The 26,715-nt window shown below is 50.6% G+C and overlaps 1 protein-coding gene across 1 annotated transcript; it reads left to right on the top strand.

Annotated features, from left to right (window-relative positions):
- Positions 1–526: 526 nt before the first annotated feature.
- On the top strand, positions 527–26,454 carry EXOSC10 (exosome component 10). Its single transcript, XM_063145141.1, has 25 exons — positions 527–658; positions 3,207–3,343; positions 4,440–4,563; positions 5,795–5,899; positions 6,965–7,130; positions 8,184–8,295; positions 9,163–9,238; positions 9,345–9,455; positions 9,948–10,091; positions 11,224–11,414; positions 13,232–13,388; positions 13,657–13,805; positions 14,520–14,570; positions 15,726–15,837; positions 16,355–16,405; positions 16,706–16,784; positions 17,859–17,980; positions 18,902–18,994; positions 20,280–20,354; positions 20,668–20,755; positions 20,895–20,968; positions 21,114–21,285; positions 22,890–22,951; positions 25,952–26,028; positions 26,274–26,454. Exons 1-25 carry the CDS (start codon positions 548–550, stop codon positions 26,302–26,304), a joined length of 2,670 nt encoding a protein of 889 aa, XP_063001211.1. The 5' UTR covers positions 527–547; the 3' UTR covers positions 26,305–26,454.
- The last annotated feature ends 261 nt before the right edge of the window (positions 26,455–26,715 follow it).

Below are 26,715 nucleotides of genomic sequence, written 5' to 3'. Positions count from 1 at the left end.
TTTAATAATAATAATATTTATTTATTTATTTATTTATTCCATTTTTATACCGCCCAATAGCCGAAGCTCTCTGGGCGGTTCACAAGAATTAAAACCATAATAAAACATCCAACAGGTTAAAAGCAAAAATACAAAATACAGTATAAAAAGCACAACTGGGATAAAACCACGCAGCAAAATTGATATAAGATTAAAATACAGAGTTAAAACAGTAAAAATTAAATTTAAGTTAAAATTAAGTGTTAAAATACTGAGTGAATAAAAAGGTAATAATAATAATAATAATAATAATAATAATAATAATAATAATAATAATAATAATAATAATAATAATAATAATAATATAAAAACGTGTACTCGGAAGTGCTCTATCCAAGTGAAGTGACATACCACTCTAACCTTTTATTTGTCTCTGTGGCTCGTCCCCGCTAGGGTTAGATCTCGCGAGAGGGAACGAGATTTCCCCTCGCCTGGGTTTGCTGCGCCGTCCAATATGGCGGCTGCCTGCTGAGCGGGGGAAGCGCAGCGGCCTAGAAACGGGACAGCAATGGCGGCGGCGGAGGAGCGCGGCGGTGGCGGCGACACCGCTGAGGGGACCGAGAGCGGCAGCGCGGACATGGTGCTGCCCGGGTTTAAGGACGCCGATTCCTTCGTCAAGGTAAATACTGGAGGAGGGAAAGAGGCCTAGGGAAAAAACGCGCTACGGGTGCCGCGTGGTCAAAGAAGGAGCGAAGCATGCCGGGAGTTGTAGTCTCAGCCTTTCAAGCAGTGGATAGGGCTATATTAGGGTGACCCTATGAAAAGGAGGACAGGGCTCCTGTATCTTTAACAGTTGCATAGAAAAGGGAATTTCAGCAGGTATCATTTGTATATATGGGGAACCTGGTGAAATTTCCTCTTCATCACAGCAGTTAAAGCTGCAGGAGCCCTGCCCTCTTTTGCATCTGGTCACTCTAGTATAGCTCCTGCACCCTTTAACTGTTGTGATTTTCACCAGGTTCTCCATATATACAAGTGACACCAGCTGAAATTCCCTTTTCTGTGCAACTGTTAAAGCTGCAGGAGCCCTGCCCTCTTTTGCATCACTCTAGTATAGCTCCTGCACCCTTTAACTGTTGTGATTTTCACCAGGTTCTCCATATAGATTGTAAGCCTGTGGGCAGGGACTGTCAAGAAATACTTTTGTAAGCCGCCGTGAGAGACTTTTTTGGCTGAATGGCGGCATAAAAATCCTTAAATAAATAAAATAAATAAAAATATATACAAGTGACACCTGCTGAAATTCCCTTTTCTATGCAACTGTTAAAGATGCGGGAGCCCTGTCCTCCTTTTCATATGGTCACCCTAGGCTATATGGAAAGGAGGACAAGGGCTCCTGCGTCTTTCAACAGTTGCATAGGAAAGGGAACCTCAGCAGGTGTCTTTTGTATACCTGGTGAAATCCCCTCTTCATCACAATAGTTGAAGCTGCCCTCTTTTTGTATCTGGTCACACTAGGCAGGGCTCCTGCAGGTTAAACTGAAAGGACTCTTCAAATACTTGAAAGGTTGTCACACAGAGGAGGTCCAGGATCTCTTCTCCATCATCCCAGAGTGCAGGACACGGAATAACGGGCTCAAGTTACAGGAAGCCAGATTCCGGCTGGACATTAGGAAAAACTTCCTGAGGGTTAGAGCGGTACAACAATGGAACCAGTTACCTAAGTAGGTGGTGGGCTCTCCCACGCTAGAGGCAGCTGGACAGCCATCTGTGAGGGATGCTTTAAGGTGGATTCCTGCAATGAGCAGGGAGTTGGACTCGATGGTCTTCCAACTCTAGGATTCTATGATATGAGAAAGCATTGAGAAGCTGCAGGAGCCCTTCCCTCTTTTGGATCTGGTCAGGAGTGCAGGGCTCCTGCAGCTTTAACTGTTGGGATGAAGAGGGGATTTAACCTGGTGCTGCATGCATACAAATGACACCTGTTGAAATTCCCTTTTCTATGCAACTTTATTTATTACATTTATATACCACCCCATAGCTGAAGCTCTCCGGGCGGTTTACAAAAGTTAAAACAGTGAACATTAAAAAGTATACAAAAAAGTTAAAACCATCAAAAATATAAAAATAACAGTATAAAACAACAGTATCCATTTAAAGATGCAGGAGCCCTGTCCTCCTTTCCATAGGGCCACCCTAAGACTGTAGGTGTCACATGATGGGGGTGCTGGCAATGGGGCCGGTCAACTAATTTGGGGCTGAAGTTGTTTTTGTGAGATACTGACTATGATTTATAAAAATATGAAATGTTATTTAGGAATTTAATACATCCGCGCACACATATAAACACATACACACATATGTATATAGATTTGTTTGCATGTCTTTACAGTGGCCGTCTAATTGGTTTATTGTTTTGTACACATCTAATAAACCCAATCGCTAATGTTCTCTGCATGGATTCCAATCAGTTTTAAAAACACACACCCTGAAATACTGTCTCAAAACGCAGTTCAAAATGTTGGACTGGGAGTCGGGAGATCCGGGTTCTAGTCCCCACTCCGCCATGGAAACCCACTGGGTGACTTTGGGCCAGTCACAGACTCTCAGCCCAACCTACCTCGCAGGGTTGTTGTTGTGAAGATAAAATGGAGAGGAGGAGGATTATGTACGCCGCCTTGGGTCCTTGGAGGAAAAAAGGCAGGATATAAATCTAATAAATAAATAAAATACAAAACGCAATGCAAATAACCACCCAGAGAGCTTCGGCTATTGGACGGTATAAAAATGAAATAAATATAAATATAAATAAATAAATGTTAAAAAGAATACAATCCAGTGTAATGGAAGGCAGTTACGCTAAATACAATCCAGTGTAGTGCAAGACAATGTAACGCAAGACGATAAAACAGCCATGATAACCTAGGACAGGGTCTCTAAAATGCCTGGGGAGGAAAGAACGGGCTTTGCCCAGCGCCAGAAGATACCTTCCCCAGCCTTCTATTTCAGCAGTGCCCTGGTCGCCTCAGGTGAGCCGGAATGGCTTAGAGATGAGCGCCTGGAATTGTATGCAGGTCAGTCTTTGGGCTGATTGTAGAGGGAAGCTGAAAGGCAGTTTCTAGTTTTCTTCCACGCCTGCGTGTATGTAAGGGGCTGGAGCTCCTTCGCAGCTGGGACAGGCGTGTGACAGCCTGACGCTTCGCCCTGTCGTTGTTCTCGTGCTCCAGCATGCCCTTGGCACGGTGGTGTCGGCCACCAAGGCTTCGAGCGGCCTCCCTCAGCACGGAGACGAGTACGACTTCTACCGCAGCTTCCCCGGCTTCCAAGCCTTCTGCGAAACCCAAGGGGACAGGTTGCTGCACTGGTGAGTCTCTGCGGGCCGCGGGCGACGTCATTCCGGGGCAAGGGTGACTTGGCTCTCTTCCTGGAGTCGGTCGGAGCGGCCGGCCGGCCGGCGTGGTTTGCTTGGCAGCACAGGGCCCGTTTCATTGCCTGCCTCCTTATTTCCCAGTCCGATTTAAGACGCTGGAATTAACCTTTAGCGCTCTAAACCAGAGGTGTTCAACCTCCTCCAGCCCGAGGGCCAAATTCCATTTCGGAGAAGTTCTTGGGAGCCACATTGCAGTGGCGGCTGAGGTCAAAACGTATGCTAAATTACGCCAAGGATAATCTAGCCTAAGGCTCTTTCTTACTGCCTGTAACTAAGCCTTTAAGAGAGGCGTTTCAATCTTTTAGAATGAGGCAGTGCTGGAACGCGCAAAACTCGGGAAGCCACCCAATGGTTGGCAGTCTGGGGGAAAGGGGCGTGGCCTAGGAGCGGGGGCGTGGTCATCTAAGGAAACCCAGATTGGGACCCCAGGTGGACTGGATTAGGCCTGCGATTTCCGACCCCCGGTCTAAACAATTTGGGACTAGGCCATCTGAAGGCCCAACTGCTCTCACCTATACTTGCCCGAGTCTTAAGATCAGCATTTAAAACCCTGCTGTCAAGACCATCGGCAAGGTCTGTTCACCTCGCCAGTAACAAGGACGGGGCCTTTTCTGTGGTGGCCCCACACCACTGGAATACCTTACCCAGGAGATGCTGGGGATCGATCCTGGGATCTTCTGCATTCAAAGCAACGGCTCTACGCTTGAGCTATGGTCTTTCTCCCATAAGATTCTAGTCCCTATGGTTCTAAATAAATGGCTGGTTTAAATCGGAAACATTGGAAGTTGCCTTATTATTGAATCCTTGGTCTATCTAGCGCCATGATGTTGACACTGACTGGCAGCAACGGCTCTCCAGGGATTCAGGCAGGATTCTTTCCTCGCCCTACTTGGAGAAGCCGGGGTTTGAACCTGGGGCCTCCTGCGTGCAAAGCACGAGCCCTAGGACTCAGCGACAAAGTCCGAATATTCCACAGCAGCGGATGAATCCTGCTGCTGTCTGACCCGGACTCTGCTCTTTCTCTCGACAGCATGAGCAAAGTGATGCAGTACCACGGCTGCCGTAGCCACCTCCAGGACCGTGGCAAGGTCACGGAGCTGGAGGACAAATTTGATCTGCTGGTCGACGCCAACGATGCCATCCTGGAAAGAGTGGTGAGTTGCTGCCGTTCCAGAGGGCTTGATGGTTTATTTATGATGAAGGGGCTGGAGCATCTCCTCTGTGAGGGAAGGTGACATCAACTGGGATTGTTTAGCCTGGAAAAAAGGAGGCCGAGGGGAGACAGGATAGAGGTGGACAAAATTATGCACGGTGTGGAGAACGTGGAGAGGGCGACATTTTTCTCCCTCTCTCAAAATACTGGAACCCAAAGGGATTGCACGGCAGACCTCTGTATTTTCTCACACCTTGGAGGGAGGGTTTGGAACCGTGACACGTTAGATGCTCACTGTGCCACGACACAGGCTCTTTACGACAGGCCTGCCCACGGACCACTCCCTGCTCAAGCGAAGCACCACCACTTTATGACCCTGAGGTGAGGGACAAACACCACCTTTCTACCAACTATGCGGAGAAAGGGGTGAAACAGGAATGATTTCAGGAATAAACTAATGCGCGGTGAATTTTATATGTGCTGATGGTGAACGAATGTCAGAACAGGTGTTCTATGTATGTAACTGCAGATGATAAACGCCAAGGAGACACGTGGGATTTCTGTGGTAGTCAAACCAACTGAATAAAAAATTATTTCAACGTTCACAAACTTTGTTTCGTAATAAAACTTTTCAGACCCTTGTTAAGACCTCTCATCCAATCCTTTCTCTCTTCTCATACACGCTTTCCTTTCTCTCACACCTTCACTCCTGAACTTTCTTTATTATCAGGATTGTTTAATATACACCAAGTGACTATCTGCACACTACACTCCAAAGACAACCCTCTTCACCCTGATCCTCTAATTCTCCCCTCGAACCAAAGTACTTTTAAAAACGCCCCCTTTATCACCTCGGTCATTCCCTTATATATCCTCCTTCCCCCTCCTAAGATATTCAATCTCCACCCGCTCAGGTCAACATTTTAAACAGAATAGACTTACAAATGCTAGACATACATTAGGGAAGTGACTTGTGGGGTGTAACGCTACACTCACCCCCCTCCGCATTCTAGGCTCTGACTGGCAACAGCAGAGCATTCTAGGCTCTGACTGGCAACAGCAGAGAGAGCCTTTCCTGCCCCGGCTGCCTCAGCTCCTTTAACCCAGGGACCGTCTGCGTACCAAGCAAGCCCTCTCCTGCTCACTTACAGCCCTTTCCCCAACCTCGTCTTCTTCCCTGATCCGGTCTCGGGCGGCGGCATTTCGCTGAACGCCCTGTTCCGAAATTTCAGGGCATGCTCCTGGACGAAGCGGCCGGCGTGAACAAGAACCAGCAGCCCATTCTCCCCTCGGGCTTGCAGGCCCCCAAGACCATCGTCTCCAGCTGGAACCGCAAGGTGAAAGTCGCCCTGGCTTTGTTCTTGAAGGGGTTCGTTTCTGTTTAGACCGGGGCTGGGTGACGGAGCAGGGGGTTGGACTTGATGGCCTTGTAGGCCCCTTCCAACTCTACTATTCTAGGATTCTATGACTTGTGGACGTTTCGGACTGCAACTCCCATCAGCCCCAGGCAGCATGGTTAATGGGAGTTGTCTGCCACGACATCTGCAGGGTTTCTTGCTCCTCAAGTGGGCTTTCCCCCACTCCTGTTGCTTTGGATAACAACTCCCAGCATTGAAGGAAAAAAGGAGGAAAGGAACCTCTCGTGCAAGCACTGAGTCATTACTGACTCTTGGAGGGACGCCAGCTTTCGCTGACGTTTTCTTGGCAGGCCTTATAGCGGGGTGGTTTGCCGTTGCCTTCCCCGGCCGTGATTACCTTTCCCCCAGCTAACTGGGTACTCATTTTACCGACCTCGGGAGGATGGAAGGCTGAGTCGACCTGAGCCGGCTGCCTGAAACCAGCTTCCACTGGGATCGAACTCAGGCCGTGGGGAGAGTTTCAGCTGCAGAAACTGCTGCTTTACCGCTCTGCACCACACGAGGCTTTGAAAGGAGCTTAAAAGGGGCAACTAAAACGCGCAAGGGCCTGGAGCATCTCCCCTATGAAGGAAGGTGGGATTGTTTAGCTCGGGGGGAAAAGGAGGCTGATAGAGGTGTACACGATTATGCATGGTGTGGAGAAGGTGGACAGGGAGACAGTTCTCTCCCATAATACTAGACACCCAATGGGGTCGTCATCCCACGAAGCTGATGGGTGGGAGATTCAGGACAGATAAAAGGCAGGACTTCTTTACACATCAGGTATCTTGTGGCACAGAGCAGTAAAGCAGCAGTTCTGTGTGAACAGAGCGCTGGACTAGAAGGACCCTTGGTCTGATCCAGCATCAGGGCTCTTCAGCCCAAAGCCTTGCTCAGTGCCCGGTTAGGGAAGGCTGCCTAGGAGGGACCTTCCTGGGCCTGTTCCGCCCCAGCCGTTCATAATCAAGAGGTTTTTCTTGCCATTGCCTTGCCTTCTTCCAGCAGAGCGGAGAAGCCAGCAAGCGGGCGAGGCCGGAGACCTTCCGCTTGCTCCACGCCAAGAACATCCTGCGGCCACAGCTCAAGTTCCGGGAGAAGGTGGACAACTCCAACACCCCCTTCGTCCCCAAGCTCTTCGTCAAGCCCAACGCGCTGAAGCCGCTGCCGGAAGGTGAGAGGTTTGTGACGGCAGCGGAGGAGGAGCAGACCGCAAAGGCTGATGGGAAAGCGGAAGACGTTACCCCGCCCGCTTCCTGCCTTCCGAGTCCGGCAATAGCGCCAAGCCAAGATCACCGCCCTGTGTGCTGCGGTACCTAAGTCAGGCACGGGCAGCCTCGCGGCCTGGACTTCAATTCCCATCAGCCCCCTTCCTGGGGATTAGGGGAGTTGTAGTCCAAAATAACTAAAAGGCGCCAGGTTGCTCACTTTGGAGTCCCGGCCTTTGTCTCTAGCTTTCGGCGGAGGCGGGGATATACAAACGACTCCTGAGTGGGAGGAGCCTCTTCCTCTTTCCAGCTTTGGGCACAGCTGCTTCGAACAAGCCTGGCTTTCGTAAGACTCCGGGGTGGCTTGTTTTGTTTTCGGAGGCAGCATAATTCCCAGGGGCGAAGACTATCCATGGCTACTAGCCTTGATGGCTCTGTGCTCTCTCCAGTATCAGACGCAGTAAGCCTGGGTGCCCCAGTTGCTGGGGAACATGGGCGGGAGTGTGCTGTTGCACCATGTCCTGCTTTGTTGGTCCCTGGTTGACGGCTGTTGGGCCACTGTGTGAACAGAGTGCTGGACTAGATGGACCCTCGGTCTGATCCAGCATCAGGGCTCTTCTGTTTATAACTCGTCAACTTGTGCTCAATGAACATTCTTGCTACGGGTCTGCTGTACATCCTGGCTCAGTTGCAAAGCAGGAGGGCAAACGTTAGTCAGGGTTATTTTGACAGGGTGTCATATACGTCCGGACTGGGCAACTTCGGGCCCATCCGTACTTGGACTACGTGGCGTTCTAATCGAACAAACTTAATTTCTCACGCTTCCCTTACCCATCAGCCAAATTTCTCATTCTCTACATACGTGCGTGCATAAATAGACACACAGAGACACTCTCTACTCAGTACAAAATGAAACCTTCCGGTTCATAAGCCACCCCCGGAAGGCCGGGGGAAGGAGGCTGCAGGCGGCCGTGTTGTTTACGGGCCTTGTCTTAACGGCTTTGCTTCCCAATCTCCAGCGCTCTTGAAAAGCCGACGCGAACGGAAGGAACGGCCTGAGGACCTGGATGTGCCGGCCGCCCTGGCCGACTTCCTGCATCAGCAGAGGACCCAACAGACGGAGCAGGACATGTAAGGAAAGAGTCGGCGGCGGAGTAGAAGCCTCTACTCGTTCCGAGAGAGGGCCTTCTCCACTGCTCCCTGCAAACCTGCTGCTGTTGCTTGATGGCTTCCGCGAGAGGCAGCCGGCTAGCTTAACATCCTTTCTCCCTCGCACTGCGCAGCTGCGGGGGAATGTTGCAGCTCAGCGTCCTCTCGCACCGCGCAGCTGCGGGGGACTGTTGCAGCTCAGCGTCCTCTCGCACCACGCAGCTGCGGGGGAATGTTGCAGCTCAACGTCCTCTCGCCCTCGCACTGCGCAGCTGCGTAGTAATGTAGCTCAACATCTTTTCTCTCTCGCACTGCGCTGCTGCGTAGTAATGTCGTAGCTCAATGTCTTTTCTCCCTCGCACTGCGCAGCTGCGGGGGAATGTTGCAGCTCAACGTCCTCTTTCTCCCACTGCACAGCTGCGTAGTAATGTAGCTCAACATCTTTTCTCCCTCGCACTGCGCAGCTGCGGGAGAATGTTGCAGCTCAACGTCTTCTCTCTCTCCCACTGCGCAGCTGCGTAGTAATGTTGTAGCTCAACGTCTTTTCTCCCTCGCACTGCGCAGCTGCGGGGGAATGTTGCAACTCAATGTTCTCTCTCCCTGGCACTGCGCAGCTGCGGGGGAATGTTGCAGCTCAGCGTCCTCTCTCCCTGGCATTGTGCAGCTGAACACCCATGACAAGCAGATGCTTCACCCGATACCTTGGAAAGCCCATCGTGTATCGCCCGAGCCCCAGAGCAGAGGGAGACCTGAGCCCTGCTTCAACCATAGCCTGCTGCTGCTGTTCTTTTGCCTTTCCGCCTACTCAGATCTGACCCCTGGCTGCCCTGTTCTTTCTGATCCTTGCAGGTTTGCTCATCCTTACCAGTACGAGCTGGAGCATTTTTCAGTGCCTGCCAGAGTTCTTGAAAAACCCCAAGTCCAGGTTGGTTCCCCGACAAAGCTCCCGCCCCGGCCCCCTCGATCCTGCGCCTTTCTGCCTTCGCAGCGGCTGTGAAATTCTCCTTTCTCGCCCCTTTTCCTCTGCGTAGATGTACCGGCCTCCTGCCGAAACGCCCTGCCATTTCGTCTCCAGTCTGGACGAGCTGGTGGAGTTGAACGAGAAGCTGGCTGGCTGCCAAGAATTTGCCGTGGATTTAGAGGTAAGGTTTTGCTTATTACAGCCTTTCCTCCGAGATGTCTGGATGGCAGCTCCCAGCGTTCTTGACCGTTGGCCGTGCTGGCCTGGGCTGATGGGAGGAGGAGTCCGAAACACCGGGATGGCACTTCCTTTCCTATCCCGTATTGCCACGAGGATTCGAATGTATTTCTTCATTACATTTCTATCCCGCCTTTACTCCTCCAAGGAACCCAAGGCGGCCTACATAACCCTCTTCCTCCTCTCCATTTTTATCCTCGCAACAACGACCCTGTGAGGTGGGTCGGGCTGAGAGTCTGTGCCTGGCCCAAAGTCACCCAGTGGGTTTCCATAGCAGAGTGGGGACTAGAACCCGGAACTCCCGACTCCCAGTCCGACACTTTAGCCGCTACGCCACGCTGGCTCTCTGTTCCTGCACGCCCTTCCAGCGGAGGCAAGCCGTCACATTCGCTTTAAATTAATGGATTGTTTTCCCCGTCTGTCCGCCGCGCCGCAGCACCATTCCTACCGGAGTTTCCTCGGCTTGACGTGCCTCGTGCAAATTTCCACCCGCACCGAGGATTTCATCATCGACGCGCTGGAGCTGCGGGGCGACTTGTACATCTTGAACGAGATGTTCACGGACCCGGCTGTTGTCAAGGTGAAGGGGACGGGCGGTTAGGATCACGGAGGGCAGCGGGAGGGACTGGCTGCTGTCGCTCCCCCCCCCCCCCCCGGCCGTTTGGTGATCCCGGCACTGCGATGTTCTCCCCTGGATCTTCTCGGGAGGCAGATTGCTTCCCAAGGGAGGTTTCACTGGACTCAGGAAAACCTCCCAGTCAGGATGGGCCGGTGGGCAGGTTGCTGAGCGGGCAAACAACAATGCAAGGGATTAGATCTGGGGTGTTCAACCTCTTCCAGGCCAAGGACGAACTTCTATTATAAGGAGCTTTCTGCGGCCCCCATCCCAGTGGTGGATGGGGCCCAAATACCAGCGTATCATAGCTTAAAGCTCGTCCCGCCAGGAACGACGCCTTAGGAGAGATCTCGTCCTTCTAGAACAGGGTGGAAAAAGCACACGCAAAGCCAGGAAGCCACCCAGCAATTGGCAAGGGAAACTCTAAATTGGTCCCGGACCTGTGGTTCAACACCCTTTGGGAGAGGCGGACGATGTCATAGAATCCTAGAATCCTAGAATAGCAGAGTTGGAAGGGACCTACAAGGCCATCGAGTCCAACCCCCTGCTCAGTGCAGGAATCCACCCTAAAGCATCCCTGACAGAGGGTTGTCCAGCTGCCTCTTGAAGGCCTCTAGCGTGGGAGAGCCCACAACTTCCCTAGGGAACTGGTTCCATTGTCGTACTGCTCTAACAGGAAGTTTTTCCTGATGTCCTGATGTGATCTACGAGGGGCAATTGGGAAAGCTCTAAAGCAGATAGACAAGGTTGGGTTTTGTAAGGGAAGCGAGGTGGTCCAACTACTTCTCCCAAATTGCTCAGACTGAGGATCCCATCCCAGAGCAGTGGTTATATAGAGCCGGCCTGACCCAGTTAGTCCTTAGTGATGCTGATGAGCTGCAGTACCCTTTGTGGCCATTATATGTGTGGCACTGCTGAGCAGCAGAGGTCAATCTGAAAGCCTGGAAACTGTCCTGATAGTTGTGGAGGGTAAGTTTGCCGGAGTCCCCCGGGAAGGTTTGGGGGGGCCCAGAGAAAGGCCTTTGAAGATGATCAAAAGGGGGGTGTATGTGGGACAAGATGGACCTTTACCCCCCTTGACGGTGGTGCTTTGCAGGTCCTGCACGGTGCCGATTCAGACGTGGAGTGGCTCCAGAGGGACTTTGGCCTCTACCTGGTGAACGTGTTCGACACCCACCAGGCAGCTCGGCTGCTCAACCTCGGCCGGAACTCCCTGGACCATCTCCTCAAGCTCTATTGCAACGTGGACGCCAACAAACAGTACCAGCTGGCTGATTGGCGGATACGGTAATGCTCACGTTAGTTGCCTGCTGCTCACATTAATCGTGTCTGCTTGCGTGGCGCTGAAAACGCAGCAGGGCTGCTTCTCTGCGTTTGGGCACGAATCCCTTCCGGAACACAAGTCCCTGGGCGAAGTTTCGATCTCCTGTTACCGATTGTATTATTATTATTATTATTATTATTATTATTATTATTATTATTATTATTTTATTTATTTATATCCCGCCTTTTGCCCAATACTGGGCCTCAAGGCGGCCTTACAAAATTGGAAACATATGCATTTTAAACCTAGGAAAAGAAATGTACAAAAAAATTTTAAAAAGATATATTACAATATTAAAACATAAACAATTTTACAAGTCCTTAACCTAGATGGAGGACCAAATTACTCTCCAAAGGCCTGCTGGAACAAACAAGTTTTAGCTTGCTTCCGAAAGCCCATCGAGGAGGGAGCCAGTCTAGCTTCCCCGGGAAGAGAGTTCCAGAGCACCGGAGCAGCCACCGAGAAGGCCCTCTCCCGTGTTCCCACCAAGCGCGCCTGTGAAGATGGTGGGACTGAAAGAAGGGCTTCCCCAGAAGATCTCAAAGCACGGGCAGGCTCATAAGGGAGGATACGGTCTTTCAGATAACCTGGACCCCAGCCGTATAGGGTCTCATTTAAATTATTAGTCTCATTTTAATTATTGGTCGCTCAGTTCAGTTACTTTTTGGTTTTGCCGTTATATAGCACCAAGAAAAGGGTGGGGGACATGAAGCAAAAGCTAAAAAAAGTGCCCTGATGCTGGATCAGACCAAGGGTCGATGTAGTCCAGCACTCTGTTCCCACAGTGGACAACCAGCTGTCGACCAGGGACCCACAAAGCGGGACATGGTGCAGCAGCACCCTCCCACCCATGTTCCCCAGCAGCTAGCGTACACAGGCACACTTCCTGGAATACTGGAGGTAGCACATAACCATCAGGGCTAGTAGCCATCAGTAGCCTTCCCCATGGATTTATCCAACCCCCATTTAAAGCCATCCAAATGAGTGGCCGTCGCCACATCTTGTGATGGTGAATTCCATAGTTTAACTCTGTGCTGTGTGAAGAAGTCCTTCCTTCGATCTCTCCTGAATCTCCCACCCACCGGCTTTGACGTCTGTATTGCTGTCAGTTGCATTTGGCTTCATAAAATCTGCTCGTGACGGGACTAGCTCCCTTTTAAAATGTAATAGCTTTATTTGTTAGCCTGAGTTAACGTGTCCTGTTTGTGGGTTTCCCGTGAGCAGTTGATCGGCCACTGTGTGAACAGAGTGCTGGACTAGATGGGCCCTGGGTCTGAGCCAGCAATAGCCCATCTAGTCTAGACATCATTGGAAAGGAAAGGAACCTCTCGTGCAAGCACTGAGTCATTACTGACTCTTGGAGGGACGCCAGCTTTCGCTGACGTTTTCTTGGCAGGCCTTATAGTGAGGTGGTTTGCCGTTGCCTTCCCCGGCCGTGATTACCTTCCCCCCAGCTAACTGGGTACTCATTTTACCAACCTCGGGAGGATGGAAGGCTGAGTCAACCCAAACCAGCTTCCGCTGGGATCGAACTCAGGCCGTGGGGAGAGTTTCAGCTGCAGAAACTGCTGCTTTACCGCTCTGCGCCACACAAGGCTCTAGTGACTGCTATTTATTGCGTCGTTAATCGTTTTGCGTAGTTCGTGATGTTGTTTTCAAATCGGAGGGTGGGGTTGAAATATTTCTAGTTCTGTAATGGGTTCTTGAGATCAGGGCGAGCTGTGCAACCTATGATCTCTCTCTCTCTCTCTCTCTCTCTCTCTCTCTCTCTCCCCCCCAGCCCTCTGCCAGAAGAGATGCTCAATTACGCCCGTGACGACACGCACTACTTGCTTTACATCTACGACCGAGTCAGGGAGGAGCTGTGGGAGAGAGCCAACGGGCAGCCAGCTCAGCTCCAAGTGGTGTGGCAGCGAAGCAAAACCATCTGCTCAAAGGTGAGTTAGGGTGACCCTATGGAAAGGAGGACCGGGCTCCTGTAGCTTTGAAAGCTGTATTGAAAAGAGGATTTCAGCAGGTGTCATTTGTATGCCTGCAGCACCTGGTGAAGTTCCCTCTTCATCACAACCGTTAAAGCTGCAGGAGCCTGCCCTCTGGACCAGATGCAAAAGCGGGCAGGGCTCCTGCAGCTTGAATGGCTCTCTGGCATTCCCCGCTCCGTCGCTGGTGTTTCCCCGGCTGATTTCCTTCCCTCTTCCCGCTCAGAAATACGTCAAGCCCATCTTCACCGAAGACTCGTACCTCGAGCTCTACCGCAAGCAGAAGAAGCACCTCAACACCCAGCAGCTGACGGCGTTTAAGTTGCTCTTCGCTTGGAGGGACAAGATGGCGCGGCAAGAGGACGAGAGCACGGGGTAAAGGGCAGCCCCTCTGCAAGCGCGGCTTCCGCCCGGGGGAGTGGGCGCTGCTTCAGGCGCCTTCCTTCCTTTGGATCGGGGGTGCAGCACCCCGTGGCCACGCCCCCTTTCCACGGCCACGCCCCTTCCCCCCAACCGCCACTCTTTGGGTGGCTTCCCAGATTGGGTGCCGTTTCCTCCCCATTCTAAAAGGTGGAAAAGCCTCCTCTGTGGCTCATTTCCTGGCAGTCGCAGCTTCCAGATAAAACGGGGTCGTGTTTTTAGCCCCGCCCTTTTTGCCTTCGACTCCGGCCCCCACCCGAAGGCGGCCCCTGAGGGCTCCTCCGAAATTGATTTTGGCTCTCGTGCTGAAAGAGGGTTGAACGTCCCCAGGTTGCATGCTGGTAATGGAGGACACGCAGCTAGCCATTCTGTGTCATGACTTAGAATCGGTAGTTGTACAATGGGATTTGCTATTACAAGATGGCCCCCAGTTTGGGACGGCTTTAAAAAGGGGGGGTTGGATAAATTCCTGGAGGAGGAGAAGGCTATCCGTGGCTACTAGCCCTGATGGCTGTGTGCTAGCAGCCCCAGCTAATGTGGCCCATGGAAAGGGATTGTGGGAGAAGTAGTCCGAAACATCTAGCAGGCACCAGATTGCCCGCCCTATAATAGCTGGGTAAAATCACAGTCCGTTCATTTGTTTGTATATTTCTTTCACCTGTCCTGAAGGTACGTGCTCCCTAACCACATGCTACTGAAGATCGCTGAGGAGCTGCCCAAGTAAGTTCCTTTGATCTTTTATGAAATGAAAAAAGTGTTTCAGGGCCTGAGATGTAAACGATCCTAGAAATTTTGAAGCCACAGGAGGGGGGGGGAACCCACTACAGACACCCAGAAATTTGGGGGAGAAACTGAAATGTAGACAATACTTACTTTCTTATCAGTTCTAAATTTATTTGATTCCTTTAAGAACACAGTGAATGCATTACGTAGACAGAAAATTATTTATTTATTTATTTACTACATTTATATACCGCCACATAGCCGAAGCACTCTGGGTGATGCACAAAGATTAAAACATTGAACATTTAAGAAAACCGATATACTGAATTAAAAACCCGTAAAAGCATAAAACAGATAATATTTATTTATTAAATTTATGTACCGCCCCATAGCTGAAGCTCTCTGGGCGATTTACAAAGATTAAAACATTGAACATTTAAGAAAACAGATATACTGAATTAAAAACCCGTAAAAGCATAAAACTGATAATATTTATTTATTAAATTTATGTACCGCCCCATAGCCGAAGCTCTCTGGGCGGTTTACAAAAGTTAAAAAACAGTGGAGTATACAAAATTTAAAACCATCAAAAAATATAAAAACAACAGTATACAGTATCCATTTAAACAACAACAGTTCTGGGGTCCATTAAAACACAAACAAATTTAGCATATGCTCTTAAATGCCTGGGAAGAAAGGTCTTGACCTGGTGCCGAAAAGTTAACAGTGTTGGCGCCAGGCGAGCCTCATCAGGGAGATCATTCCATAATTGGGGGGCCACCACCGAGAAGGCCCTCTTCCTTGTTGCCATCCCCTGAGCTTCCCTCGGAGTAGGCACTCGGAGTAGGACCTTAGATGTTGAGCGCAGGGTACGGGTGGGTTCATGTCGGGAGAGGCGTTCCGTCAGGTATTGTGGTCCCAAGCCATGTAATATACAAAATGGTGCTATTTGTTGTACTTACTAAATGTGCAAATGCCTTCAATTTATTCGAACCATCAAAAGAGGAACCTGTTGGCAACTCTTATCGTGTCCTGGGAAGGACGTCCTGTTTTTCTTTTCCCGTACTTTTTTTTTTAGTCTGCCAAATGCCTGTGTTTACATCGACTGCAAAATGTTCCTCAAGTGAAGTTCTCTTCTCTTTCCATCTCTAGAGAGCCCCAGGGCATCATCGCCTGCTGTAACCCCATTCCCCCGCTCGTTCGCCAACAGATAAATGAAATGCACCTCCTGATCCAGCAGGCCAGGGAGATGCCGCTATTAAAGGTATGACGGGGTGGGCAGGCAGTGGCTTTAAGATGCAGCCCATGCAGTTAACGGCACGTGATTAGCAGCAGGGCAGATACATTGGCATTAAAATACCCACCAGACCCCTCCCTTAAACTAACCCTATGCCCAGTTAACCTCAGCTATGAGGTCTTAAATAAAAAATTTTGCGTGCAATGTGATCGTTCTGTTGCATGCCATTTTCCCTCAACAGTTGGAATGTTGGTGAACATTCCGTGATGCTTAGTATCGCAAAAGCTCAGCTGGTGACAGGGAAGTGGGCGTTTGGGGTTAACTGACCTGGTTCATATGGAATGGCAATGCGACGTGCGCAACCCTGCGTTATTTGGGGACGAGTGGGTGTGCTGCCGGCGGTGTGCCTGCCTCTTCCATTCCAACCCGCTCCTTTGTGGCTTGTGAAGTATGACGTGCAAACCCGGGTCGCTGGGTTGTTCGGGAGTCTAAACAACCCAGCAATTGATTTTTTTCCTCTTAATTGCTTCTCATCCGTTCTTAGTCTGAATTTTCAGCTGGAGTGAAAAAGAAAGGACCTCTTCGAAACACACAGGTAGGCTAACTCTAATGTCAATTCCTCATTCGCACGTAGCTTTTGGTTTTTCACCTGGAATGCAACCCCTGATTGAACTTGCGTATTATCTTCGCTGTTTTAACTTGCGTGTTACCTTCGCTCTTTTTTAAGCATCCACACAGCCAACAGCACTGAGATTTAATGTATTCCGTTTCCCTTGGTGTTGCCCCGAGCCCATGTCATGCTGGGGAGGAGGGGGGGGCAGATGCTTGTTCCCGGGACGTGACCTGTGGGCTCTAAAACGAGGCTCTGGGCCTCCCTGTCTTTTGGTTTGGGCAGAAGCCGGAGAACCGCTTGTTCGGACCCCACGACCGTTCGCGCGTTCCTCAGGATGAGAAATTGAACCACTCGGAGCTAGGTAATTCTGGGAGGGGTGAAGAGAGGCCCTTGGGGGTGGGGGGGTGCGGTTGAGGGCTGCATTCCCTCGGAGGAGGGCACATGCCAGCTGTGGGTGGGACTGAGCTAGCAGTAAGGGAGACAGAGCCAAAAGTCAATGTACTTACTTACTTCTCTCTCTCTCTCTGACACCCCTTTCTCTCTCTCTCTGACACCCCTCCTCTCTCTCTCTCTCTCTGACACCCCTTTCTCTCTCTGACACCCCTTTCTCTCTCTCTCTGACACCCCTCCTCTCTCTCTCTCTCTGACACTCCTTTCTCTCTCGCACCTCTTTCTCTCACACACAGACACCCCTTTCTCTCTCTCTGACACTCCTTTCTCTCTCGCACCTCTTTCTCTCACACACAGACACCCCTTTCTCTCTCTCTGACACTCCTTTCTCTCTCGCACCTCTTTCTCTCACACACAGACACCCCTTTCTCTCTCTCTGACACTCCTTTCTCTCTGACACGCCTTTCTCTCTCTCTCTGACACCCCTTTCTCTCTCTCTCTCTCACACACACACACACACTTACCTTTCTCTCTCTCTCTGACACCCCCTTTCTTTCATTCTTCCTTCCTCTCTCTCTCGGAGACCCCCTTACTTTTTTTCTCTGTCTCTCTGACACGCACCCTTAATATCTCGAGGGTGTCAGCTTGGAGAAGACTGGGTAGTGCTGGACATAGGAGAGAGAGTGAAAGAGAGAGAGAGAGAGAAAAGATGCAAATCCCAAGACACCTTAAGGCCCTTTCTACACCTAAGGATTCTCCCAGGCAAATGGAGGAATCGCCCCTGCCTGCTCCTGGGATCCCCTGTGTATCATTTGGAGGAACAAGGACAATCTCAGGATATAGGGCTGGTGTAGACAGGCCCTGGGTGATTCTGGGCAGGGGGCTCTCTTTCAACCTAACCTACCTTGTGAGGATAAAGAGGGCACAGGGGCAGAAATGTGCCCCCTGCCCTGAGCTCCTTGAAGGAAAGCAGAAAGATCCACACGTAATAAAAATGAGCCGTGTTTCCCTTCACCGCTCTTTTCTTCGCTTCCTCCTTGCATAGCCCCTGGACCAACCCTGGATCATGCGAGTCTCTTCTCAGAGACGGAACGGGAGGCGGACGGGACGGGCGGAACGGCAGGACCGCCGTGTCTCCTGTTGAAAGCCAGCATCAGTATTTTTAACGTACGTGGCGTTGGAAAGCCGTGGGGTTTGGTGACCTGCTCAGTTTGATCAAGCTACTGGTCCTACATGGTTTAAGAGGATTGGGGTGGAATCCTAGGCACGTTTATTTATTTATTACATTTACATACCGCCCCATAGCCGAAGCTCTCTGGGCGGTTTACAAAAGTTAAAAACAGTGAACGTTAAAAAGTATACAAAATTTAAAACCATCAAAAATGTATAAAAAAAACAAAAGTATCCATTTTAAACAACAGTTCTGGGGTCCGTTAAAAAACAAACTTAGCGTACGTTGTTAAATGCTGTTAAATGCCTGGGAGAAGAGAAAAGTCTTGACCTGGCGCCTGAAAGATAATGTTAGGCGGCAGGCGAGCCTCGTCAGGGAGATCATTCCATAATTGAGGGGCCACCACTGAAAAGGCCCTCTCCCTTGTTGCCATCCTCCGAGCTTCCCTCGGAGTAGGCACTCGGAGGAGGACCTTAGATGTTGAGCGCAGTGTAGGGGTAGGTTCATGTCGGGAGAGGCGTTCCGTCAGGTACTGTGGAAAGGGGGAAAAATTCCCAGAGCTCTATGCATGAATGTTGGGAGTTGTAGGACTTTTTCTCTCTAAATGTGCATAGGATCTCGCCTTTAAAGTATTTTTATCCTTCAGCGAAAAAGGGCCGCTGCAGCACCTTGCAATCAGTTAGCAAAGCAAGACCGCCCCAGGCCCCCGCAGATATACGCCTTAAAAAGACACAACATACAAAGAAAGACGGGTGGGGAGGGAAGAGGAAAAAGAATAAGTTCTAAAAAGGAAGGTCAGGAGGTTTTGAGACAGGCCGCTCTAGACCCAGCTCCAAAGCGTTTAGGGTACCTTGACGCCTGTTGACTTGTAAGCTGTTCCAGTTGCATGCTCACTAACTTTTCCTGCATTCCCGAAGGACCCTGACACGGGCGAAGAGGAGGAGGACTTAACAGTGGCACAGCAGAAAGCCCGGCGCATCATGGAATCCTTTGAAAACCCGTTTCGAATGGTAAAAACAAAACAAAAATCCTTGCTTTCTTACAGTCTATAATCAAACTGGATCTCTCCTTCCCCCCCCCCCCCCTCGGTTCCAGCAGCTGTCATGTCACCATTAATCCTGGAAGATTGCTGTCGTGTTTAAGAAAAGCAGGGATGAATTTCCGGGAATTAATAGCTTCTAGTTTTGTTTTTTTTAAAAACACAACTCGGTGGAAGAATTCCTGTGTTGTCTAAGGCTGGCGAGGGAGGAAACCTGTTATATTCTGCTACATCCTGATTTGGGCCATAAGTAGCCAACTCGTGGCCCACTAGCCAAATTTAGCCCCAAAGGATTTTTGAAAAGAAAAAACTTGAACCCGGCACACCTGTCAAGTTTTTATTGTGTTATGGCAGTATTGTCCACTGTTTGGCTCTCAAGGCGAAGAAAGAGAGATGTTTCATGTTGCCTCTCTCTCTCTCTCGGCACGTGCTCCATCCGTGATTGTTTTTATATGCGACATTATAGTAAATAAACGGATATATTCCTAGCCGATGCAGCATCTGGGTTGCTCACCCTCCAGAGCTGGGAAGCCTTTCGTTTCACGTGGCGCTTATATTTATTTATTTTATTACGTTTATATACCGCCCCATAGCCGAAGCTCTCTGGGCGGTTTGCAAAGATTAAAACGGTGAACGTTAAAAACAAATCTACAAAATCTTAAACCATAAAAGCATAAAAACAAATATCCGTTTAAAACAACTATTCTGGGGTCCGTTAGAAAAAAGCTGCTTTTTATCCCCCACGTTAGCCGGTTCGGATGACACAGCAATCCTTGGTTAAACAAACCGTGGGTTGTTTGGGACTGTGCAAGAAACCTGGTTTTCGCCTGCTGCTGCTGCCCTGTACAACCCGAGGGCACTCTTTCACTGGGTTGTTTAATGTGATGTGCAAACCCGGGATTGTGGAGCGGGGGGGGGGGGGGGGAGGGTGGCGGAACAACCCAGTCTTGGAAACCGTGGTTCAACCGTCCCTGGGATATCCCTGGGTCGTTCAGCGCCGTGGAATCTCACAACAAGCCATGGTTAACAAACTGGGCTGTTTATGACGTGCGAACGGGGACTGTGGGGGAATAACAGAATGGATACCACAAAATGTCTGTATGAATGCATGAAGAAATGGACTCCCCAGCAAGGTTTGCCTGGAGCCTTTCATGCCATAATTGGGGCACCCAGATTGATTCCTGGAGCAGCTTCCAATTTCACCTCACCCGATCCAGAATATCGCTCTTCAGGCGTCCTGTTTTTCTTTGCCCTAGTATCTCCCAGCAGAACAGAACCCCGCTCACGTCTCCCAGTCGGCCAAGTTTGATCCGTCGTCGAAAATCTACGAGGTACGTGGCCCTTATCGGCTGTCGGCTTGGCATCGTCTGTGCCGGCTGGCAGCGGCGCTCCCGGATTTGGGGCGGAGGCCTTCTCCCGTCCCGACGGTGCTTCTATCTGCTCCTTTTGAACCGGAGATGGCCGTGATCCAACCTGCGGATTTCTGTCGCGTAGCAGGGGTTCTGTTCCTGAGCTCTCCTTGCTCCCTTGCCGCGTTGTCGGTCCGAAAAGTGGGCCTGGTTTAGCCAGCAGGTCAAACCCTGGAAGATGGCGTCGCGGGGTCAGAGCTCCGTTTCACGTACGCCTGGGTGTCTTTTTCCCCAGATCAGTAATCGGTGGAAGCTTCAGAGCCAGGCTCAGCTGCAGGCCGTGGCCAAAAAAGAATCCGCCGCGAAACGGCTTCAGCAGACAGGTAACGCCGGCTTTGACAGAGGGGAGGAGGCCAGTCTCCCTTCCTGACATGGCACCGTGGCTGTCGTGAGTGCCAGCCAAGCAGCCGTGAACGCTTACCGCCTCCTTTTCTTCCCTCCCCCCGCCCCGTCCCTCCACAGCGGCCCGTCAGCTCGCCGAGAAGGACTGCAAAGACGAAGCCGCCAAGGCCGTGTCCGTTCGCCAGCTTGTCGCGGTGAGTGTTTCCGTGTCCCGGGAGCGTCGGCCGGGCTGGTGGCGACGGATTCGTTTCTGAGCCCGCCCTGAGACTTTTCAGCGGAATGATATGTCAGTGCTTCTTTGAAGAACCTCATCTCTCCTTCCCCGGGTTTGTTTCCTAGCAAGAAAAGCTCAGCCAAAAACGGGAGCGAGCGGACAGCGGCGATCCTGGAACGGAGACTCCCAAGCCCGAGAAGAAGAAGGCCAAAGCCTCCCAGCCACCGGAGGAGCAAGAAGATCCAAAGCCCTTCACTCCCTTTGACTACAGCAAATCCGACCTCCGAGTCTTTGCCGGTAAAAGCCAGCCTCCCTCAAGCCCTGGGTGGCGACTGCGTGTGCCCTGTGGTGGTCCCCATGGGGGCCTGTGCCTTGGAAACGATGCTTAGGAAAGCCCTCTTCTCCAGCGGGGGGAGCCGTGGCCTCTGGCCTTGCTTCCACTGTCCGTGGCAGGGGTGTTTAACCTTAGGTCCGGGGGCCAAATCCCACTTGGGTTCCTTCTTCTGCTCCCTCTCGTCCCAGACTGCCGGCCGTTTGGCGTTTTCCCAATTTCGTGCAATTTCCCCCCCTGTTCTAAAAGACGGAAATCTCTCTCGTAACGCTTTAGTTACCGGCAGTGAGAGCGTTAAGCTACGATGGGGCGGGGTTGGTCGGTTGGCCCCACCCACCGCTAAAACGCGGCCCCCGAGGGCTTCTCTGGAATGGGGAATGCGGCCCTCTGGGTTGAAGGGTTCAACACCCCCGGTCTATGGGTTAAAAAATGATAGCAATTTTATATAATTGGCTTGTGTTGCGTGCGCCGCTGGGAGTATTCGGGAAGGCCGACGTGACGCTTGGATTTAAATATTCCTCTGCTCGTCAAGGGGAGATGTGTTGGGCCACGTGGGGTAGCAATGTCCTACCCTCTTGTGGATCCAGTCTGCCCCCCACAAACCTCAAACTTTTGAAGATCTAGAGCAGCCGTGTAGAGGCCGGGCCTAAATACCAAAAAGACCAGCGTATTTTAGCTTCAGTCTCTCAGTGCCGGTAACTCTGTGTTAGGAAAGATATTTCAGCCTTTTAGAATTGGGGGGGGGGGAGACATGCAAAACCTGAGGGAAAACACCCAGTGATCAGTGGCCATCTGAAAGGGGCGTGTCCATCTGAAAGGGGCATGGCCATCTGGGGAATTGAGAAGGGGCATATTTGTCCCACGAACCTCTGGTTTTGCCCCCCTGATCTAAAGCTACCAATCTCCTAAAGCAGTGGTTCCCAAACTTTTTCAGGTCACCGCCCCCTTGGTTCCACAAACTCCTGCCCAGTGCCCTACCCCACCCTATAAAAATCATTATTCAGAATAGCGGTTTTCAACAACCCACTGAGGAAGATAATAACAATAAAATTCAATACAGTAACAATGAATTGAATATTTATTCAAAATCCGAAGCACCTGCCATAGGCTTGCCGAAGGAGGGAGGGAGGGAAAAGAGAGCAAACGCCTCTGTTTTGCAGCCGGCGTGGCGGGGCACACCAAGCAGGGTATGCCTCTTCATTAGCGTTTTGGTGCTTTTGAAACATATCAATCCACCGTTAAAAGGATTCTTCTTAAACGGTATTAATACATGTGTGGATTCTTCCCCTATATATATGGTTTGGGACCAAACTACCTTCTCCCATAAAAATGTCCCTGGGTTTTAAGACCTTCTGGAGAGGTGCATCTCGGAAAAGACCACCTCTAGCAACCCCCTGCTGCCCCCTAGCCTCTTAAAGCCCCGCTATGCAGTCCCACCGCCCCCAGGGGGGAAGTACCACCCACTTTGGGAACCACTGTCCTAAAGCGTCCCTGAACGGGCAGCCTAGAGCTGTGTGTTCTCAGAACAAACAGACCACTCAGTTCGCCATCTTCCCCTCCTTCCTTTCAGGGAGTAGCAAGCCCAAGCCGTCGTCACAGTTCGATCCTGCCAAACAAGCCCACGCCGGCAAGGTAAGACCAGCACCCGGGTCCAAGAAAACCTTGCCCTTGAGCAGGGACTCGAACCCGGCTCTTTCTCCCTCCTAATCCACCACGTGAATCCCTGCACCGCCCCCTGGTCTTCTTTATTTATACTGTGCCGTCGGTGTTTGCGGGTGACATGCAGAGTTTCCTAAGACACAGACAATCCGAAATCAACTGCAAAGAATGAATGTAAGGAAATGCAATCCTAGAACAGTAGAGTTGGAAGGGGCCTCTAAGGCCATCGAGTCCCACCCCCTGCTCAGTGCAGGAATCCACCTTAAAGCATCCCTGACACGTCTGTCCAGCTGCCTCTTGAAGGCCTTGAGTGTGGGAGAGCCCACGACCTCCCTAGGTCATCGGTTCCATTGTCGTACCGCTCTATCAGCCAGGACGTTTTTCCTGGTGTCCAGCCGGAATCTGGCTTCCTGTCACTTGAGCCCATGATTCCGTGTCCTGCACTCTGGGAGGATCGAGAAGAGATCCTGGCCCTCCTCCATTCTTAATCTTGGCTACATCTGGGGCGGGTGGGCGTTAAGCTACAAGCCTTGAAGAAAAGGTAAGATTTGAGGTGGGGTTTTGAAAGACGGTTGCACTACATACCTTTTTTCTGAGGGTGGTGTTTCCAAGTACACAGAGCAGTGGGAAGAAACAGGCACGGTCATGTCAGGGAGCAGTCTTTGAGGGCCCACAGGAAACCCTCGGTTCGGAGTTTCAAATTCGTAGTAAGAGGAGAAGCTGGGCCTGACCGTGGCACCATTTGCACATCATGTTCAACTATGTTTTTATAGCACGACATGAACTGAGCAGGAGCCAGCCACCACGCCGCCTCCTCCCACTCAGCTGGGAGGCGCTCACATCCGCTTTTGCTTAACTGCCAGCCATCTCACCCGGATCTGGAACTTCCCTTAGCATTGAGAATCACTGAGAGATTCTGTTAATGACGAACCTCGATAAAATAGTTAAGAGCAGAGACACCACACTGACAACAAAGGTCCGCATAGTTAAAGCCATGGTATTCCCCGTAGTAACCTATGGCTGCGAGAGCTGGACCATAAGGAAAGCTGAGCAAAGGAAGATAGATGCTTTGGAACTGTGGTGTTGGGGGGAAATGCCGAGAGTGCCTTGGACTGCAAGAAGATCAAACCAGTCCATACTCCAGGAAATAAAGCCAGACTGCTCACTTGAGGGAATGGTATTAAAGGCAAAACTGAAGTACTTTGGCCACATAATGAGAAGACAGGATACCCTGGAGAAGAGGCTGATGCTAGGGAAAGCGGAAGGCAAAAGGAAGAGGGGCCGACCCAAGGCAAGATGGATGGATGATATTCTGGAGGTGACAGACTTGACCTTGGGGGAGCTAGGGGTGGCGACAGCCGACAGAAAGCTCTGGCGTGGGCTGGTCCACGAAGTCACGAAGAGTCGGAAGCGACTGAATGAATAAACAACAAATATAAACATTACAAATAAAGTAGAAGCTGCCTGATACAAGGTCTAACCTCTTGGCCCACCTAGCCTTGTAATGCTGAAACTGACTGGCAGCCGCTGGCCAGGGTTTGGGGGCAGATGTTTTTCCTAGCCTTACCTGCAGATTGGCGGAGGTTGGACTTGGGACCTTCTGCATGCAAAACATCTATCGCTCCATTAACCGTGGTTAGCATTAACCGTGGTTAGCATTAACCGTGGTTAGCATTAACTGTTAAGCAAGAAAGACGTAGACAAAGTCCATGGAGCCTGCTGCAAATGAGAAAAGTCCCTGTGACGACCAACAGTGCAAATACGTTACCACGATACATTAAAAGAACGCTGGAAATTCATGTGCTGCAGCCCCCAAAATTGCTGATGTAAACAGTACATCTACGCTGAATCCCAGTTATGGGCTGGGTTGGAAATGACAAGGGATCTGGACTGTATCCCGCGTCATCAGCACCACGCAACGATATTTTCTCGTGGAAGGCAGCTGAAAATTACCCTCCTGCCGTATGAGTGTCTCTTCCAAAGATTGGGAAAATGCAAAGAATTAGGCAACTTTTCTCTGGCAATACAAGAGGCTGCCTATAAAAATGATCCCGACTTCAGTAGCTCTGCTTTGAGCTTGGGTTGTTTACAACTAGCTATAGTTAATGTTGGCCACAGTTTCTCAGTCCAGATGACACAACAAACTGTGGCAAAGCGGAAGCTTCCCAGCTGGCTTTGTGGGAGAAGCCGGCTAGCCCCAGGGGTGAACTGGCAGGTATTTTGGAGTTCAAATCCCAGAAGCCCCTCCCAGCATGGCCAATGGCAAGGAATTCTGGGGCTTGAAGTTCAAAATATCTGCCTAGGTCTAGCCTGGCGTGCAAACGCTGGCGGTAGCGTTCGGTTTTTAATTCTTCTCCGCAACCATTAGATTTCACCGCAGGCGAGTGAAAAGTGTTGACACGACCCAACGGCAGAGCTTTGCACATGCCGTTCTCTTGCACACGGTGCTATAAATCGTACACATGTGGGCAAAACATCCTCGGGGATTCAATTTCCCTGTTCTTTATTTCGGCGTTGCGATCTTGAGTAGCGAAGGAATCTAAGGTTTGGCCTGTGAAAAATGGTCTTGCTGTAGTCAAGAGGCTAAGTCAGGTGGGCAACTTTGACCAGTCCAGGGGACGTGCCCAGAGACATCACTGGGGTTGAAACATTACCACCATGGCAAGCCACTGGAGTCTCAAACAGGCCACGTTTTAGCTTGAAAACAAACTGAATTTTGCACTTCTGAGTCACGTTAGCCTTTTGCCACGGAATAGCTGTAACCGTCAGTATTTTTGCCGCTGCACCGGCAAATTTCAGCAGGGCGAGGGCCGCACAGGGCCTTCGGGGGCCATGTGTTGCCCACCCCTGGGCTACATGGATGAATTGCTCATAAACACGGATAACTGAATGGCTTCAACATAACATTTGTTTCTCTCTCTTCCTCTCTCTCACACTCTCTCTCTCTCTCTAAAAATAAAATTTTGAAAATAGAAATTTTCGGGAGCTGGCAAAGCCCAGCAACCAGCTGGAACCAAAAGCATGTCCTACATGGCTGGGAAATCCAACAGGTATGTCGAGACACTCTCCGGGAATGTTGGAACAATTTTGTAAATTCGTTGCCTCGGGTTTCTAGTCCATCACGTTGTTTGCTAGCATTTGGGAGGGGTGGGGGAGGGATGTATTTTTTGTTCTTCTGGCATCGAGACAACACACCTTCGGCTATTGGGCGGTATAAAAATGCAATAAATCATAATCTTTCCCCCCCCTAATAATAACTCTTTCCCCCCTAACCCTTCTGTAATTTCCTACACAGGGGTTTTAGGCATAACTGGCCGAAAAGATAATACCGCTCTGGGAACTTCTCGGAAGGGACCGTTCATCAGTTTTCGTATGAATCTGTGACGTTTGGGTTTTCTTTTCTTTTTTTTAAAAAAATATAATGTCATGATTAAACTGCTTTTCTTCCCCCAAAAGTGGGGGAGGAGAAATCGTAATAGCCTTTGGTTGATTTTTTTCCCCTCCCTTCCCCCCTCCCCCCCCCCGGACTTAAAGGTTTTAATATCCATGCAGCTTTCCTTCCCCATTGAGTAGTCCACGAAAAGAAAATAGTTTGGCAGTCCCTGCTCACCTAGGCATAGTGGCTGCATGGAACCTCCATGTACAGGTATACTCTACCTCTGAGTATCAGGGTTAAACAGGAGAAGAGGGTTGTTTCCTTTTTATAGGCGCTGTCTGGTTGGTAGCTTCGTCTCATG

The sequence above is a fragment of the Elgaria multicarinata genome, chromosome 20 (genome assembly GCF_023053635.1).
Source record: "Elgaria multicarinata webbii isolate HBS135686 ecotype San Diego chromosome 20, rElgMul1.1.pri, whole genome shotgun sequence".
Taxonomy (NCBI): Eukaryota; Metazoa; Chordata; class Lepidosauria; order Squamata; family Anguidae; genus Elgaria; species Elgaria multicarinata.
Note: the sequence above shows the minus strand (reverse complement) of the source record. Positions and strands in the feature narration are given on the sequence as shown.